The following is a 16,825-nucleotide window of genomic DNA, read 5'->3' as shown; positions in this document are numbered from 1 at the left end:
CCTATCCCCCCCCGCCCCCCCCAAGCCTTTCCTCTCCGGTCACAGCCCCTTCCACACACTGCCAGGTAAAGCCTGGAGCTGACGATGGAATCCCACCTCCCAGGTCCTTCCCTCCTTCCCTCCCTCTCTGGCACCCATTAGCCAGCGCAGGCTGTGGGGGTGGCGGCTGCCGTGTCTCCGCGCCAGGCCCAGCCCCCAAAGACGCACCTGTTCTGACCTGCTGAGCAGGTTCCCAAGTTTCTGCTGTCGTTGTTGGCCACGGCGTGGGAAGCAGCTCTGGGGGAGCTCGGAGATCCCGATCACGGCTACTTGCGGGTAGCTACGGTTGGGTGGGTGGAACGGGACCGGGTCCCCGAGTGGAGATCCTAGTGGGACAGGCAAGTGCGGCAGTGCCTGAGGACTCCGTGACTTCCTGTCTTCTGGGTCGGTGCCCGATCCAGCTCTAGAGCCGGCTCCCAGGGAGAACTCAGTGGAACTTCAGAAACACCAGGCAGCTCTGCCTTTTGACCGATGCCTCTGTCCCTGGGAGCCGAGATGTGCGGGCCTGAGGCATGGCTGCCACTACTGCTCCTGGCATCGTTTACAGGTAGGACTTGCTTCAGGATCCTTGCTTCTGAGCCCAAGCCAACACACACACACGCACGCACACATACACATTCCCTTTCCTTTTACTCTGAACTGAGGAATCAATCTCTCTCTCCCACCTCCAGCGGATAGTAGTGCCCCCAGAAGAGCCACTGTAGCTCTCCTGCTTCATGTCCCCTTCCAGCCCCAGGCCAGGTCATTGGGTCTGGGGTCCCTGACCACCTCAGCCAAAGGGCTGGAGCTGTCTCTTGGGGAAGAGACACGGTGACCCGTTGCAGGTGGCCAGGGAGGTAGAACTGGTGGGGACCCTTTCACCCCAGGTTTTCCTGGAGGTTCCCTCGCCTACACCCTGGGCTTCAGAATTGCTGACTGGGGCTGCAGCTGGTTTCCCCAGTCATCAAGGTGAGGGAAGCCTGAGGCCCAGAGAGCAGACAGGGTCTTTCTATCTCCTTCTCCTCTGTTCACGATATCCTAGAATACTGTTGGGTGACTACAGGGGAGCTGGAAGCTCTTCTCTCTCTGGCCCCCTCTGTCCCTGAGCACACTATGAGGTACCAGGGTGGGAATCAGGCGGTTACTCAGAAGAGTGGGGGTCTAGGGAAGGGTAGCTTCTAGAGTGCCCTACCCTAGGGCATTCTTTTGTTTATCCCCGTCCCCCCATTTTCTCAACTAGATGCCTTGTATCGCTCTCGTGTAATGTATATACAGAAGATATAAATTATAGGAATTTATAATCTTCAGAGTGGGGGAGAGTATATGTGTGTGTGTGCGTGCGTGAACATAATGAGTCCACGGTAGGTGGGATTCTGTAGGCTGTTCCCAGGATAATGGGCAACTGAGAAATCTTTCTCCTTGGAAAGACAAGGCCTTATCTATATGGGACAGTTTGATTCCCAGTCCCAGGATCAGTAGTGACGGAGCCTCAGTTGTCCAGCAGGGCCTAGCAGTGATGTCCCCCAACCTCCATCCCCAGCTAAGGCTGTGCGGAGGAGAGTGAGGTCTAGACGTGTGGATGGGTAGGGGCTGCTTCTGCTCTGATCTTATAATGGAAAGGCTGTTGGCCCAGCCTCCAATCGCAGGTTACTGAAACTCCAAGCCCTGCCATCCCCCCTACCCCCTACATCTTAATTCCCATCTTCCAGACAACCTTCTCACTCGCTTAGGCCAAGAGGGCGGGGCCTGTTTGCTGGGGCCAGGGAACTCGGCAGTCATTTTCCTGTAGGATCTACCCACGCCTAAAGAATGGAGCCATGATGTCTCAGGACTCAGAAGTTACCAAAGAGATCATCGATTCAACTCCCTCATTTTACAGATGGGAAAACTGAAAGAAACAGATAGGCAAGTGAGCTAACAATATTACTCAGTGTTAGAAACGTAACCAGGGTTAGTGTCTTGGTCTCCCAGTTCCTAGTTCATTAAAGCATAGTGCCTGAGTGCACACTAGGGATAGCCAGGGTGCTGGATGCTGGAGATGCAGCAGTGAACAAGACAAAGTCCCCAGAGAAGCCAGGGAAGGGTAGAGGACACCCCTTCTAGTTAGGGCGTCACCCCAACCTTGCCCAGTGCCTGGACAGGTGCTGTGGCTACCCGGCTCCAGGGAAGCTGGTGCCCAGTGAGCCATGATCTACTGCTATAACCTGCACGGAGCCGGAGGGTGCTCTGAAGGCTGGAACTCAGACTCCAGGTTCCTAGCCCGAGGATCAGATGCGCCCACCTAACTGCCACCCCTATTCTGGCTCCTCTGTAGGCATCTCCTCAATGGCCCCCAGGAAACTAGAGTGTTTCTTGTCTCTGAAAAAGCCTTGGACTGGGAAGTCAGGAGTCTTGGGTTCTGGTCCCTTTCCTGCAATTAATTTGCTACACGACCTTGGGCAACTAAGAAACTAGACTTCAGCAGACCAGGAGGTAGAACCAGATGATCCCTATAGGCCTTCCAGCTCTGAAAGCCTGTGGCTGCGTAAATATGCAGCCCCGAACTGAAGGTGGGTGCTGGGTGCTGGAAGAGGCGGTGAGTCTGGCTGTGGTGACAGAAGGGGGAAATGTCCTGACCCCATTTCGCAGTGGGGACCAAGGGTAGCTTTACCCTGGATATTGCCTTCTGCCCCTGCACTGCTGCAAATTAGTGCCCCCACCAAGTCCTGGGCCATTAGAGCTCTGAGCCCCAGGGCCCTGCCCCACCCCTGGCAGGGAAAGGAGCCCAGGCTAGGGAGGCACCTCGACACCACAGCTCTTTGTCTCTCCTTAATGGGATGAGTTTCCAGGTGAGGTCCCCTCCCTTCTCCCTCCCCATCTCCTGCCCTGGGCCTGAGGGACCTAAATCTACAGATATCCCCCCAATAGGATCCTAGTTCCTAGATCTATTTTGGGGCCCAACTGAGCCCTGCACGGGGTTCTCTGAATTCTGAGGTCTCTCCTCTGAGGGTTAGGACCAGCTTTCTGTCTGAAGTTAGTTTCCTAGAAAGGGAAGGGCCCCATCCCTGCTTTTCTACTCCTGTTTATGGAGGGGGGCAGGCCCTTTCCTGTAGGATCTACCCAAAGCCGGGGAAGCCAGAAAGGCAGGCTAGCTTCCCTGCCCAAGGTGGGGAGAACTAGGGGGAATCCCAGGGAAGCCCTGTGGCCCCATTGACCTTGGTCCCACCCCAGTGTTTCAGGGAGCTGGGCTAAGGGGATCCCAGCCACAGAGATGGCAGTGAGGGGCTCATAGTAGAGTCCACAGTCCCAGCCTCTAGACCCCAGCCTCGGGATCCTGGGGTCCTCCAGGCAAAGTGAAGGGGGGTCAGCCACCGTGGGGAGCCAGCCTAGTGAGGAGAGAACGCCTGGGCTTCCCGGCCTTCCAAACTTGCCCTGGTGCTAACCAAAGTCTGGACAGAGAGAAGGGATGGAGGTGGGGTGGGGAGCTGAGTCAGGAGTGAAGGGAGGAGAGAAGCCTAGGGGTTGGATCTGGGAACAGAATCTAAAATGCGAAGGTCAAGTTCAGAACTGGAGGCAAGCCACCAAGCCCCCTGGAGCAGGGCTGTGCAGGAGGGGGTCGGGGTCACTCTTTCACTGAGGCAGGGAGCCTCTGGCCTCAGAAGTTTACCCACAGTTCTCAGGCCACCCTCCTCCCCTCTAGCCTTTAAAACTGGCTGGCATGTCCTGAGAGCTGGGTTGAGGTTGTGATTTGGGGCGGGGCAGAGCTGGCCACACTTGCAGAGATGTGGGAGGGGGGTGGTTGGCTGGCAGGACTGGGGAGGGGGTTAGGATCTCAGGAGTTTGGGAGAAGCGGAATTCTGGGTCTCCCACCCACGGTGTGGCTGTTTTGGTGACTCAGCCGGGCTCAGACTCTGGCTCCCTGGGGGTTTAGGGGACTTACCTGTGCTGGAAGCTGTGTCTGGGCCAGAGCCGGGGCTGCCTCAAGGCCTGTCCTCCCCCATTGTTCTCACCTCCCTTTGTGATTGGTGTGGCCCCCCTCCCCATCCACTAATCTGTGGTGGGCGCTTTGCCCGGGTTGGGAAGCTCTCACTAAGCTGGGGGGCTTAGGACAATGTGGGGTAAATGAGGGAGGTGGATGAATGCAGAGGGAGAATCTTGCTGGTTTTCAAATTAGCATGCCAAGGCCAAGGCTGTGGGGGGAAGGATGGAAGAAAAAAAGTGCTGGGTTGTGTATATCACCTGTCCTGAATGGGGGGCTTCAGGGCTCCCCTCCCACATCCTTTCTTATCCCAAATTCACCCACACATTCCACCTGTCTCTGGTGGAGGCTGCTTCTGTGGGGTGAGGGGAGGCAAGAGTTAACAAAGGAGAGTGAGACCCTAGATAGCTTGGACCCCTCCCCCTAGCCCCAGGCAGGGTCTCCCCCCACCACTTCCCACCAAACCTACACTAGACAACCCTCACCCCAGGCCTGGAGCTAGAGCTGGTTTTTCTGGTGGTGGCAGCAGCAGAGGCCTGACGGAGATTCCCAGGGAGAGGCCTCCTTGGGGGGCCAGAGGTGCTGGAGGGCCTGGGGGCGTGGCTGGGGGGTGAGAAGGGTGGGGGTCCTTCTAGTAGGAACCTGAGGAGCAAGGGTAGAGAGAGCTTTTGTTTTGTTCCGTTGGGGCGTCCTTGATGGTTATTTCCCATCACCCTGGAGGGACAGTGACCTCATCTCTGGGTCCCCCCACCTGAGATGCATCTGCCCTCAGGTCTGGGGTGGGGTGGGGAGGGCTGCCTGGGCGATACTCCAAACGGGTGCAGAGGCGAAGGCGCCGAGCGACACACCACTGACCTAAGGCAGCTGAGACAGACAGCCATGCAGAAGCCAAGAGAAACCGACATGAAAATATTTACTGTGTGCGCACATTCACACACACACGCATTTCATAGCCCCCTCTGGATGCAGACAAGCACACACGCTTTCCTGAAATGTGCGAAACGCCCCCAAGTTCATGCAAAGAGACAGCCTCTCCTGCACGTTAACCAGCACTGAGACTCCCCAGACCCTCACCCAAAGATGTACGTTCAGACGCAAAAGGCTCACACTTATTCCCTTCTTCCTACTCACAGGCCCATCTCTAGGACCCCACTGTGTACCCCTAGATGTACGAGCAGGGGATGCTGAAGGAGACAGTCTCCTCAGAAAGAAAAGCCTCCTTCCCCAGAGATGCTGTCATCTGCAGCTGCCAGCCTGTTGCCCCTCTGGAGATCAGAGGCCGGGCCTCACACAGATAGGAAAGTTGGGACCCAGGCACAGGGTGGGGAACAGGCAGCCAGCCCAAGCCAGGAATGGAGGGCCCGTCTGGGAGCAGGCAGGGTACACAGAGGGCAGGGCCCCAAAGAGGCCCGTGGGGGCTTGGCCCGGGGTGGGGGAGGCTGAGGGCAGGGATCCCGTCTGGCCAGTTGGGCCTGTTCTCTCCCTTGCGCAAGGTGGTGGCTGGTGGTGACTGAGGCTAGGCCTGCTGTGCAGCAGTGGCTGAATCACCCAGGCATCCTGGTACTCCCAGAAGCAGGGGAGGGGAGGGGAGGGGAGTGGGGGGGAGGGTCAGAGGGAGGAGTGCCCAGCCAGCAGAGTCCACCAGGCTCAGGAAACAGTTTGCAGCAGAAGGGTCCGTGGGCCTGGCCTGGCTACTACATGCCCGCAGGGTGACCTCACCAGGCAGGCGGTGTGTCTCCTTTGCTCTGGTGACATCATCATGCGGATGCTGGGTGGGCACTGGGTGGGGGAGAGAAGTGGGAGGCAGTCCTGGCCTACCTTACCCTGGGAGTATGAGCTTCTGGGTCCACAAGCCCAGGACAGGGATTCTGAAGCCCAAGTTTTCCTTTCCTTCTCTTGCAGCGCGCGCAGCGCGCGCGCGTGTGTGTGTGTGTGCGCGCGCGTGTGTGTAAGTGAAGGAAGGCGTTGCTCAAGCTGATATGCTCCCACTAAACAGTGGATTTAGGACAATGGGGAGCTCACCCAGAAGGGACTTTCTGGTTTTACTGGGTTCCTCAACCTGCAAAGCTTGGGCTTATCACTTGGGTTCATGGGGATCTTGGACCCACAGGTAGGGATGTGGAAGATTGGACTCAGACATGTGCTGGGGACTTGATGCATGTTGTACCCTAAGAGGGTATTTTTGGGAATTCCCTGGCAGTTCAGTGGTTAGGACTCTGAGCTTCCACTGCAGGGGGCATGAGTTCGATCCCTGGTTGGGGAACTAAGATCCTGCATGCCGCTGTGTGGCAAAAAAAAAAAAAAAAAAAAAAAGGTATTTTTTTGGGGGGGAAATGTGAGTGATTCATGTTGGGGAGGGGCCAGCTGGTTAGCAAGTGTAGGGATGGGGATGGAAAATATGCCATCTGACATTGTCCTAGAAATAGTCTTTGAAAGGGTTTGAGTGTCCCAGTGGAGCAGGCCTTGGACTCCCTGTGACCTGCATGGACACCAGTGTTCAAAGCAGAGGAAGTACTGGGAAGCCCCTATCTCAAGCCCACCTCCAGCCCTTCCTTGGCAGCCCTGCTTCCTCTGGCGCCAGGAGGAGGTGTCTGGGAGAGGTGCAGATGGTTAGCTGGACTCCCAGGCTGGGCTGGGTGGGACCAACATCAGCTTAGGCAGGTCAGGGCCCTGGTATCTGGCCCTGCAGGTCTGTCCTGTCCTGTTTGGGACCTCCCAGCTTCCAAGAGTATCCTCCCTTCCTCCTCCCTTGCAAGCAGGGCCATGGGACCCCCTTCCTCTGTCCCACGCTCTGCCTCACTGGAACCCTCTGGTCCACTCTAGCGGGGCTTCACTTTCTCCCTCCGTGCCTGACGCCCTGCATCCCCTTCCTTCTCCCTAGGTCCAGTCTGGAGGTGTTTCCTTTGGCAGAGAACCCAGGTAGCCAGCCTATCCTGTCTCTAATGTTGTCTCTAAGGCAAGCCTAAGGTTGCCATGCCAACCCCCTCCCTGCCCAGCCCAACCAAAGACTGCACATTCCTCCTCATTCTCCCCTTTCCTTCTTCCGCCTGTCTCTCGCATTCATTCATTCACACGCCCATTCACTCAGTCAGTCAGTCAATAAACATTAACTGAGCACGAATTATGTGCCGGGAATGCAGACCACTGAGCACTAAATCAGAAACCGTGTTTCCATACGTGATGTGAGACCGAGTTTATACTCTTGAGGTTCTCAATCTGGTGGAAGAGGCAGACAAGAAAATAGCAAATACAATCTGTGGTATAAAGTACTACGATGGGTCAAAGCAGGGTGCTAGAGGAGAACAGAGGAAGGGCACCTCACTCTGCCTGAGGTGGGGGTGGGGGGAGGGAGGACTCCAGGAGCAAGTGATGTCTAAGCAGAGTCTTCAAGGATGAGTAGGAGTTACCCAGACAGTGATGACTAGGAGCTGCCAGACATAGGGAGGAGGGCGTTCCAGCAGGAGCTCCAGGTGGAAGCAAGGTGAGGGCCAGCAGGGTGTGTGAAGTGCTGGCCAGAGGCAGGAGCTTTGAACTTTTGGGAATTGCTGCATACGCATTCCAATGCAAGGAGCTCTTGCCATCCCAGAGAGCCTTCACTCTGTCTGCAGCCTCAGCCCCCAGCCCTGTGTTTCACACGCTTTATTCCACAACTCCAAATTTCTTTCTTCCCAGCCATGAGATTCCCCGGCCATGCCTCCCTCATAAGTTACTTATCCTAGAAACCCAGGAGTTGTCTTTGAGACTCTTCTCTCTTTCTGATCAGTGACCAAATCCTGCCAAACTTCCCCTGGAACTGTCCCGTCCTCTCAGCAGCACGGTGCAGGATGGCAGCTGGAGGGTCCTAGAGGGTCTCCTGTCCCCAGTCTCCCTACTTTCTAGTCTGAGGGCACACGCCCATTGGCTTCATGCTTTAGGGACTCCCTATGTCCTCTTGGCCAAATCTGAATTCCTTTGCCTGGTATGGAAGGTCCTGGGTGATTTTTCTCTGACCAGATGTCCCACTTCCTGCTCTGCCTTAGTTCTGTCCTCTCCTCTCTGCTTCCTGAACCAGCCAGCCTCTCCACCTCCTTGGGGTTCGCCCACCTTGGTCCCTTACCTGGGACCCCTTTCCAGGTCTCATCCCCTCCTGATTCTACCCAACTCATGCATGAGCCCCTCCCATGTGACTCGGGACCACTGTGACTGTCCCATCCCACGACTAACCTGCAACACACCACTAAGCACTAAATCAGAAACCATCACAAGTGTTTCCATAGCTGTCTCCTTACGTATCTCCTCTTCCAGAATAAAGCTCAGGTTCTGTGAGTGCAGGAAATGCATCCTTCTTTGCAGATAATGCTACATGATAGATACCCCTGACTGCTTCATACTGCTCCTTGTCATGCACAAAACACTTGCCTTTTGTCACTGGTCCCTATCTCTGGTCCTCCGATTCTGGCTCACGGTTCTGACCCTGTCATGTGTGTCTGTGCTGACCTCGTATCTCTGGGCCTCTGACCTGGGGCCTTTCTGTCTTCGGTGACTTTCTCATTCCTGTCTCTGAGCCTTGGTTCGTGCCCTTCCTCCCACATAGAATACCTTCTTCTCTCTGGGAATCCAGGTCTCTCATCTTAAAGCCATGAAAAGACTGTTCCGAAGGGCCTGCTGGTTTGGACCCTTCCTACACTACATGCCCCATCCCAGACACCAACTGTTCTCCACCCTTGCCTTGGTTCCTGGCCACAGTTTCTGAAAGCATTCACTTTTCCCCCCCCTTGGTAGGTTGAGCCTTCTGTGAAAGTTTGTCCATGGCTTCCCATCTTTGTGTGCACAAAATCCATTTCCCGGAGCTCCCTGAGGGCAGAGGCTGGGTCTCTTCTCTTGTTATAGTCCCCACCTTACAATTGCTCAGGACACAATCCTGGGCTGAGAGAGGGTATGACTCTTCCACATACCACCTGTGTGGCCTTAGGCAAGTCACTTCCTGTCTCTGGGTCTCAGTTTTCTCATCTGTTAAACGGCGATAATAACACCTGCCTCTTGGGAATGTTTTGTGAATCTAATGAGGTAATGGACTGAATGTGCTTTGCAAGCATAAAGTGCTCCAGGAGTTCCGGGCTGCCTTTGCGGACATTATCATTGTGGTTAAGTGTTCCCCCGGCTCTGGCGGCGCCCCTAATCCTGGCTGCTTCTGTCTGCCCCCCTGCAGGTCGGTGCCCGGCGGGCGAGCTGGAGACCTCGGACTTGGTGACCGTGGTGCTGGGCCAGGACGCAAAACTGCCCTGCTTCTACCGAGGGGACCCGGGCGAGCAGGTGGAGCAAGTGGCATGGGCTCGTGTGCATGAGGGCGAGGGCGGCCAGGAGCTGGCACTTCTGAACTCTAAATACGGGCTATACGTGAGCTCAGCCTACGAGGGCCGCGTGGAACAGCCGCCTCCCCCAAGGAACCCCCTGGACGGTGCGGTGCTTCTGCGCAACGCGGTGCAGGCGGACGAGGGCGAGTACGAGTGTCGCGTCAGTACCTTCCCTGCCGGCAGCTTCCAGGCGCAGCTTCGGCTCCGCGTGCTGGGTAAGTGGGGCCCGTTAGGCATGGGGGCGGGGGTGCTGTGTGTGCAGAAGCACCAGGTCCTCAGGCCCCGGGTCTTGGAGGGCAGAAGCTGGAGGCGGGGGGATGCAGAGATGGAGCGGGCAGAAGCGGAACAGGAAGAAGAGGTGGGGCCCTGTAGGGATGAGGGAGCTTCATTTAGCCACCCCCCCTCACCCCAATCCAGAAATTCTCTCCAAGTGACCCCAAAAGCTTGATACTGCTTGGTCAGGCTTGGGGAAGAATCCACGTATTAGGCTGTTCTTCCTTCTGCTGATCTGAAATCTCCCTCTCGGTTGCTTTCACCCACCCCAGCAAGATGACACAGGCTTATTCTCCCTTCTGCACGACAGCCTTTCCACCAGCTGAGGACCTCTGTCATGCCCCACCCAAGTCTCTTCTTCTTCAAGCTAAACTTACAGGTTTCTGCAACAGTTCTACTAAAGACACTCATTCAGAGCCTCCCTCATCACCTTGGGCTCCATGGTTTTAGAATGTGGTGCCTAGATGTGGACATGCAGACCCAGCTATGACCAGTGTGGCTGTGCATGACCAGTGGGGCTGAGACCTTTCCTGATCTGGACCTTCAGTGAATGTGGTTGGAGACCACAATCACCTTTTTAAACCACCACTTTGCACGGATGCCCTAGACTTATGGTCAAGTTAAGTCTTTTCCATTCTGTGCTTGGACTGTTAATGTTATGAAGATAAAAATAAATAAAGGCCTTTATAGTTTCCCTTTATCTACACGGAAGTTAGTAATACCAGCCTTGGTAGAAAAATCTGGGTGTGGATCTTGGCTTCACCACCTAATAGCTACTGATCTGGAATAAATCATTTAACCTCCCTGGGCTTCAGTTTCTTCAGCTGTAAAATACAGATAGTAACACCTACTTCGTGTCTGTTGACAGGATTAAAAGAGACAACGTTTGTAAAGTGTTTAGCACAATTCTGGGCACATAGTAAGTGCTTAATAAATGATGGCTATTATTATTATTATATAGATGTTATCTGGTTAGTTTTTTAATTACTTCATTATTTTTATTTGAAAAATGACCCGTACTCATTGTAAAAAATTCAAGCATTGGAGAAAGGTACAAAGTCCACTGAAATGCTACCACTCACCTGGCATCTTTGTTGATGAAATAAAAGAAGAAAAAGGGGCCTGAAACTTGCACCTGTGCAAGACTGAACCGGGATGGGGCGGGGCCTCCTGACAGGGGTTGTGAAGGTTGTGATTTCTGCCTCCCCCCCATCTGCAGTGCCTCCCCTGCCCTCGCTGAATCCTGGTCCAGCACTAGAAGAGGGCCAGGGCCTGACACTGGCAGCTTCCTGCACAGCAGAGGGTAGCCCGGCCCCCAGCGTGACCTGGGACACAGAGGTCAAGGGCACAACATCCAGTCGCTCTTTCGCGCACTCTCGCTCAGCTGCTGTCACTTCAGAATTCCATCTGGTGCCCAGCCGCAGCATGAATGGACAGCCACTTACCTGCGTGGTGTCGCACCCTGGCCTGCTCCAGGACCAAAGGATCACCCACATCCTCCAAGTGGCCTGTGAGTACCTGGATCTTGGGTAGGGCGCCCCCATGGGCTCCAAGAGGATTGGTGAGATAGTGAAAGACCCTAGGCCACACCAGTCTGGCCAGCCTGGGTCCTGGAGGCCACCTTGTATGGCTGCGAGAGCACCAGTCCAAGGTAGGAGACCTGGAGCCCATCCCAGGTGACCTTGGCAAATCACTCTGACCTTGTGTCCTTCTGTTTACAAAGGAGCTGGCCCTGCTTCAGGGGTTGTTGGGAGAATCAGATATAAACATGGAATTAAAAGCATTTTGGAAAATAGTTTAGGATTTGAAGACAGCTAGACTTGGGATGAGCCCTAGTTCTGCTGTTTACCAGCTGTTATTCAATCTTATTAAGGTTCATTTTCTTCATCAGCAGGAGTATTATTATGTCAACTTTACAGGGTTCTGAACGAATGCAGTGCCTCTCGCATAGCGCTTAGTGCATAGAAGGTGCTCGGTCGACAGTCGATATTGTTTTCCTGGCATTAGACTTTGAGCCTCTCTGGAGGATAGCACTGTTTTCTACTCATACTAACCCAGCATTTGGCACTAAGTAGGTCCTCAACAAATGTCTGTGAAAGAAGTGAATGAACCGGAATTCCCTGGTGATCCAGTGGTTAGGACTCCATGCTTTTGCTGCCAAAGGCCCGGGTTCGATCCTTGGTTGGGGAATTAAGATCACACAAGCTGCGCCACACACCCAAGAAAAAAAAAAAGAAATGAATGAACTAGTAGGATGGTTAAGCCTTTGATGAATCAGGGAGTGTTTGCTGAGCACCTGTTCTGTGACTAGCGCTATGCTACGGACCACGGGGGATTCAGAAAAGGTGTGCCACATTGCTGTGCAGAGGGACTTATAGGCTCATTGCACAGGTAAACCCATGTGGACTCTCTGAACTTCGAGAGGGGAGGGAGCTGTCAGTAAGGCGGGGCTGGGCTAGCTTTGGCCGCAGATGAGTAAGATGGAGAAGGGCAGGGGGAGGCTATTCCAGGCAAAGTGGGGCCTGGGGCGGGGGCCCTTTGAGGAAGAGCATGATCAAAGGTATCATTTCCATTCTTTCTCCTCCAACTTTTCATTCCAGTCCTTGCTGAGGCCTCTGTGAGGGGCCTTGAAGACCAAAAGCTGTGGCAGGTTGGCAGAGAAGGAGCTATGCTCAAGTGCCTGAGTGAAGGGCAGCCTCCTCCCTCGTACAACTGGACACGGTAAGGGCCTAGCTTGGGACCAGGGTCTTTCCCTCAGGACCAGCACATACTCACCATGGGCTGGGACAATATATTCTGAACCCCAGATAAATTAGGGCACGTGTTCAAACCAATACAAGAATATGCATGGTCACCAAACATTGTTATTGCCTTGCACCTAGGAGTGTAGGATACATGGTAATTGGCAGGAAATTAGCTGATAAGTCCTTGGCTTTTTTTCCCTTAACTTTAAAATTGTGAAATATAATACAGCATTTCGATGTTAATACTTTATATATTTATGTAAGTGCCTAAAGTGAATAAGACAAAAAGATACAGCTGACTGTGACTGTTGTGAAACTAACACTCTTAGAGTCACTACCAGGTTGCTAGCACCTCAGAAGCACCCACCCATCTCTGCCAGTTCTTTGACTTTTTTTCAGGGTCTGAGATGTCCAGACAATCAGGGAGGGGTCAGGGACACATGTGTGTGAGCCCATGACAGGCTCACATGTGAGCAGATGAGCCATGCATGTGGCCTTGTGCCTGGGGCTGTGTTCATGTATCCTGCCATGAAACATCGTGGGTGCTGGAGCATGCAGTCACATTGTCCAAGTACATCTGAGCCCCGATAGGAAGGAACAGTCCTGTTGTGTGGACTTTATATACCGTGTGGACCTGGTACCTAGTGCGGGATGACGTGATGCCTATGGAGTTTGTGGGACGGCATGCGTGTGGATCTTCCCCAAGTGTGTGTGTGGGTGCCTGGGTCAGGCTGGGCGGCAGGGAGAAGGGACCTCTGCCTAGACCTGCCTAGGGGAAGGAGGGGCACCGTGGGAACAGCCGGTGGCTCTGGGTGACGTCATGGGGGAGGGAGGTGGAGAGCTGCCCGGGCACGTTGGGTCGTGGCAGTCTCAGCCCTCCCCAGCCAGCACCCATCAGCTTCCCTGTCCTCCAGGCTGGACGGGCCTCTGCCCAGTGGGGTACAAGCAGAAGGAGATACCCTGACCTTCCCCCCGCTGACCACTGAGCACAGTGGCACCTACGTCTGCCATGTCAGCAATGAGCTCTCCTCAAGGGATTCGCAGGTGGATGTGGATGTTCTTGGTAAGCACTGGGGCAGAGGCTGGGACCTGGTCCAAGGGCCTGGTCGGGGGACAGAGAGCAAGACAGAGAGAATGAATTGGGAGAGTATTGATTTGGAGGGGGCTGGACTGCATGTATTTTGCAGAGGGCCAGGCTGAGGGGGTGGTCCTGGGACGTGTTCTGTGAGGACAGTGTGTGGGGGGCTGTGGAGTCCGGGGGCCGGTCAGGGATCTGGGCATCGGCCTCAGACAGTGGCCTGTCTCCAGCAGACCCCCAGGATACCACGGGGAAGCAGGTGGATCTGGTGTCGGCCTCCGTGGTGGTGGTGGGTGTGATCGCCGCACTCTTGTTCTGCCTTCTGGTGGTGGTGGTGGTGCTCATGTCCCGATACCATCGGCGCAAGGCCCAGCAGATGACCCAGAAATAGTGAGTACTGGCCACTCATGGGCGGGTAGAGGTAAGCAGGGAACAAAGGGGAGGCAAGCAGGAGGTGGGCCAGGACCGAGGAGCGAGAGGAGACTGGGCGGCCTGACATCTGAGGAGCTTGTGGACCAGAGGTAGGCAGAGCCAGTCTTCTGGGAGGTGAGAAGGGCCTTGGGGCCTGGGTCGCAGCTGGCTGAGGGGAGCCACACTGCCTGAGTGAGGGTCAGATCCACATGCACGTGTATCACAGGGGCACACACACGATCTGCAGCCGCACCGCCACCTACAGCCACTCACTCGCACTTGCAGGGACAACCCAGCGCCCACACCCTCCAGCCCCGGCTCACATAGGCTTGGCCAGGCTAGGTTCACCTTGGGAGGCTACCACTACCCTCAGCTCCTGACCAGGGGGTGTCTTCCCAGTGAGGAGGAGCTGACCCTGACCAGGGAGAACTCCATCCGGAGGCTGCATTCCCATCACTCGGACCCCAGGAACCAGGTGTGTGCCAAGGTTGGATGCATTCTTGGGGCCGGGGCCCCTCTGCAGACCAGAAGCGCAGCCCGCCCCCAGGTCTGGCCGCCGCTGACTCAGCCCCGGCAGGTCTGGAGCTGCTCTGGGTTTGCTGGGCTCCTTCAGAGGGCCCCCTTCAGCAACCCCCTTCGAGGTTGCTGTGGGAAGCCACCCTCAGCACTGGTTTCAGGGCGGGATGAGGGTGGGATGAGGGTAGGGGTGGGGGAAGTGAGGATGTTTGCATCGAGGAGAGAATGGACAGGTCAGGCTGGGGGGAAGGTGATTGGGGGGAGGCTGGGGGAGGACAGAGGTGAAGAGGCTGAGCGCTGTTCTGACTCCTCCCCCATGTGCGGGCCTTGCAGCCGGAGGAGAGTGTAGGGCTGACAGCCGAGGGCCACCCTGATGGTCTCAAGGACAACAGTAGCTGCTCTGTGATGGTGAGGCCCCCGGCCCCACCGGCGTCCCTCCCACTCTCCTCAGGCCCCTCTCCGGGTCCCAGATGTGGTGCGTCAGCTGCCCCTTCACTGGTCCCTGATACCTCAGACTCATGCTGCCCCATCCCATCCCCTCCCCGCCCCGCTATGCCTTTGCTCTCTAGTCTCCCCTTCCCCAGGCCTAACATTCATTCCTGGCCCCCCATCTCTGAGCCGTTGAGCAACCATAACCCCTGCTTGTGCCTTACCTCTGACCCCAGCGTGCCCCAGCCGACCCCCTCACGTCTGGCTGCCCCGCCTTGGTTCCTGACTTGCCCTCCGCCCTTGGTCTCCAGAGCGAAGAGGCAGAGGGCCGCAGTTACTCCACGCTGACCACAGTGCGGGAGATTGAAACACAGACTGAACTGTTGTCTCCAGGCTCTGGGCGGACAGAGGAGGAGGAAGATCAGGATGAAGGCATCAAACAGGCCATGAACCATTTTGTTCAGGAGAACGGGACCCTGCGGGCCAAGCCCACGGGCAATGGCATCTACATCAATGGGCGGGGGCACCTGGTCTGACCCAGGCTTGCCTCCGTCCCCTAAGCCTGGCTCCCTCTGCTGACATGGAAGATTTCAGCTCATCCCCGGGGAGCCTCCCTACACACCTCATTTCCTGAGGAAGATGCTTCCCACCCCACTGACTGCTCGACCTTTTCCTCCGGTCCTTCTGTTGGATGACGGAAGGGCTCTGCTTGTTGAGTCCCTCCCACAGTGTGTGCAGGTCACTGTGTGTGCATTAGTGCTTGTCTGAGTGTGCACTGTGTGTGCGCGGAGGGGTGACCGTGCCCACGGTGTGCGTTGTGTTGTCACGTCAGAGTCCAAGTGAACCGTGGTGTGTGTGCCACAGGGTTCAGCGGCTGCATGGGGAACGCCACAGGGGATCGGTGCATGTGTCGTGTGGCTGTGTGACCTTTGCCTGTAAAACGCAGGTGTTTTCCTCAGACCCCAGAGCAGTATTAATGATGCAGAGGTTGGAGGCGGGAGGTGGAGACTGTGGGCCAGGTCCAGGTGTGCGGGCATAGCTGGAGCTGGAATCTGGCCTCCTGAGTGCGGGAGCCGGGCTCCCACCACTTGGGAGCTGTCAGGGCAAGTGTAAAGCAGCGGGCCTAGGGGTGGGCCAGAGGCTCAAACTGTTACAGAAGAAACCCTCTGCCCTCTGGTGGCCTCTGGGCCTGCTGCATGTACGTATTTGTTGTACGTAAACCTGCACAGTGGAGCTTCTTTGAGGACTACTGCCCCAAATGCATTCATAAGACAAAAGACTTTTTATAAACTTTTGATTCACCTGGACATTTATTACTGCAAGGACTGCTTAAAGTGACATCAGCCTACACAAGAATTCAGCAAAGCTAGACCTTGCTCAGGTCCTACCCCAGGGGGTTAGTTCCTGTGGTTCTGAAAGGTGCTCCGTCTAAGGCATCTTAATCTAGGCAGGCTCTTGGGAAGGAGCCGAAGAGCTGATAGAGTTTGAAGGAGGGGTGTGCGCCCCTCCGTTACTGGCTATGGGAGGGTAGGTAGGGTCCTTGGCCCTAGGGGCTCCTGAGCTCTTCCCCTAGCCTCATGTTTTCTTAGTTGTATCCACAGTTGTTTGTGATCCCTTGGTGGGGGGCTGCTAGGACTTGGTGACAAGGGCTTCTGGTTTGGTTGTGGTGTAGGGGAGAGAGAAGAGTGATTATAGACCAAGGGAGGTGAAGGAGCTGCTGGGAGCAAGAATGTCTCCTTTTCCCCAGGAGTCTCAGGGTTACTAACTTGGGTCACTAACTTCCAGCCGTTTCTCTGGTTGGGATTAGATAAGGTCCATTTTTGCCTGCCCCACCCAAATACATTCAACCAGAATATCTAGATTTAGTGCCCAAACCCTGCTCAGCCCGAACTCTGCTGGATTTCTGGACCAAAGGAGAGACTCTCATCCCCTGCTCTCCAGCCAGCCCAGGACTTTGGAGGCGGAACCTGAAGATATGGAACTCTAGTATGTATATTTTGTGTAAATATGTTAATATTTGTACATAAAAAAGATATTCTGTTTTTAAATAAACAGATAAAACCTG

General features: G+C 55.3%; 1 protein-coding gene across 4 annotated transcripts in view; it reads left to right on the top strand.

Moving 5' to 3' along the window:
* NECTIN4 (nectin cell adhesion molecule 4) overlaps positions 1–16,825 on the top strand; it is a 26,736-nt gene extending 9,911 nt beyond the window's left edge. The window contains exons 1-9 of one of the 4 annotated variants that reach the window (XM_060032760.1): positions 252–586; positions 9,165–9,524; positions 10,802–11,092; positions 12,183–12,303; positions 13,241–13,389; positions 13,638–13,794; positions 14,215–14,290; positions 14,665–14,806; positions 15,072–15,263. In XM_060032760.1, coding sequence (XP_059888743.1) covers positions 511–586; positions 9,165–9,524; positions 10,802–11,092; positions 12,183–12,303; positions 13,241–13,389; positions 13,638–13,794; positions 14,215–14,290; positions 14,665–14,806; positions 15,072–15,127 — 1,428 coding nt within the window. In that variant the 5' untranslated portion in view covers positions 252–510 and the 3' untranslated portion in view covers positions 15,128–15,263. Of the gene's footprint in view, positions 1–251; positions 587–6,861; positions 6,896–9,164; positions 9,525–10,801; positions 11,093–12,182; positions 12,304–13,240; positions 13,390–13,637; positions 13,795–14,214; positions 14,291–14,664; positions 14,807–15,071 lie in introns of those variants that run through there. The other 3 variants (XM_060032748.1, XM_060032764.1, XM_060032752.1) reach the window with 3 other exon arrangements.

This window comes from Delphinus delphis, chromosome 1 (assembly GCF_949987515.2).
Source record: "Delphinus delphis chromosome 1, mDelDel1.2, whole genome shotgun sequence".
Lineage (NCBI taxonomy): Eukaryota > Metazoa > Chordata > Mammalia > Artiodactyla > Delphinidae > Delphinus > Delphinus delphis.
The sequence above is the reverse complement of the archived record's forward strand: the minus strand, read 5'-3'. Positions and strand labels throughout refer to the sequence as shown.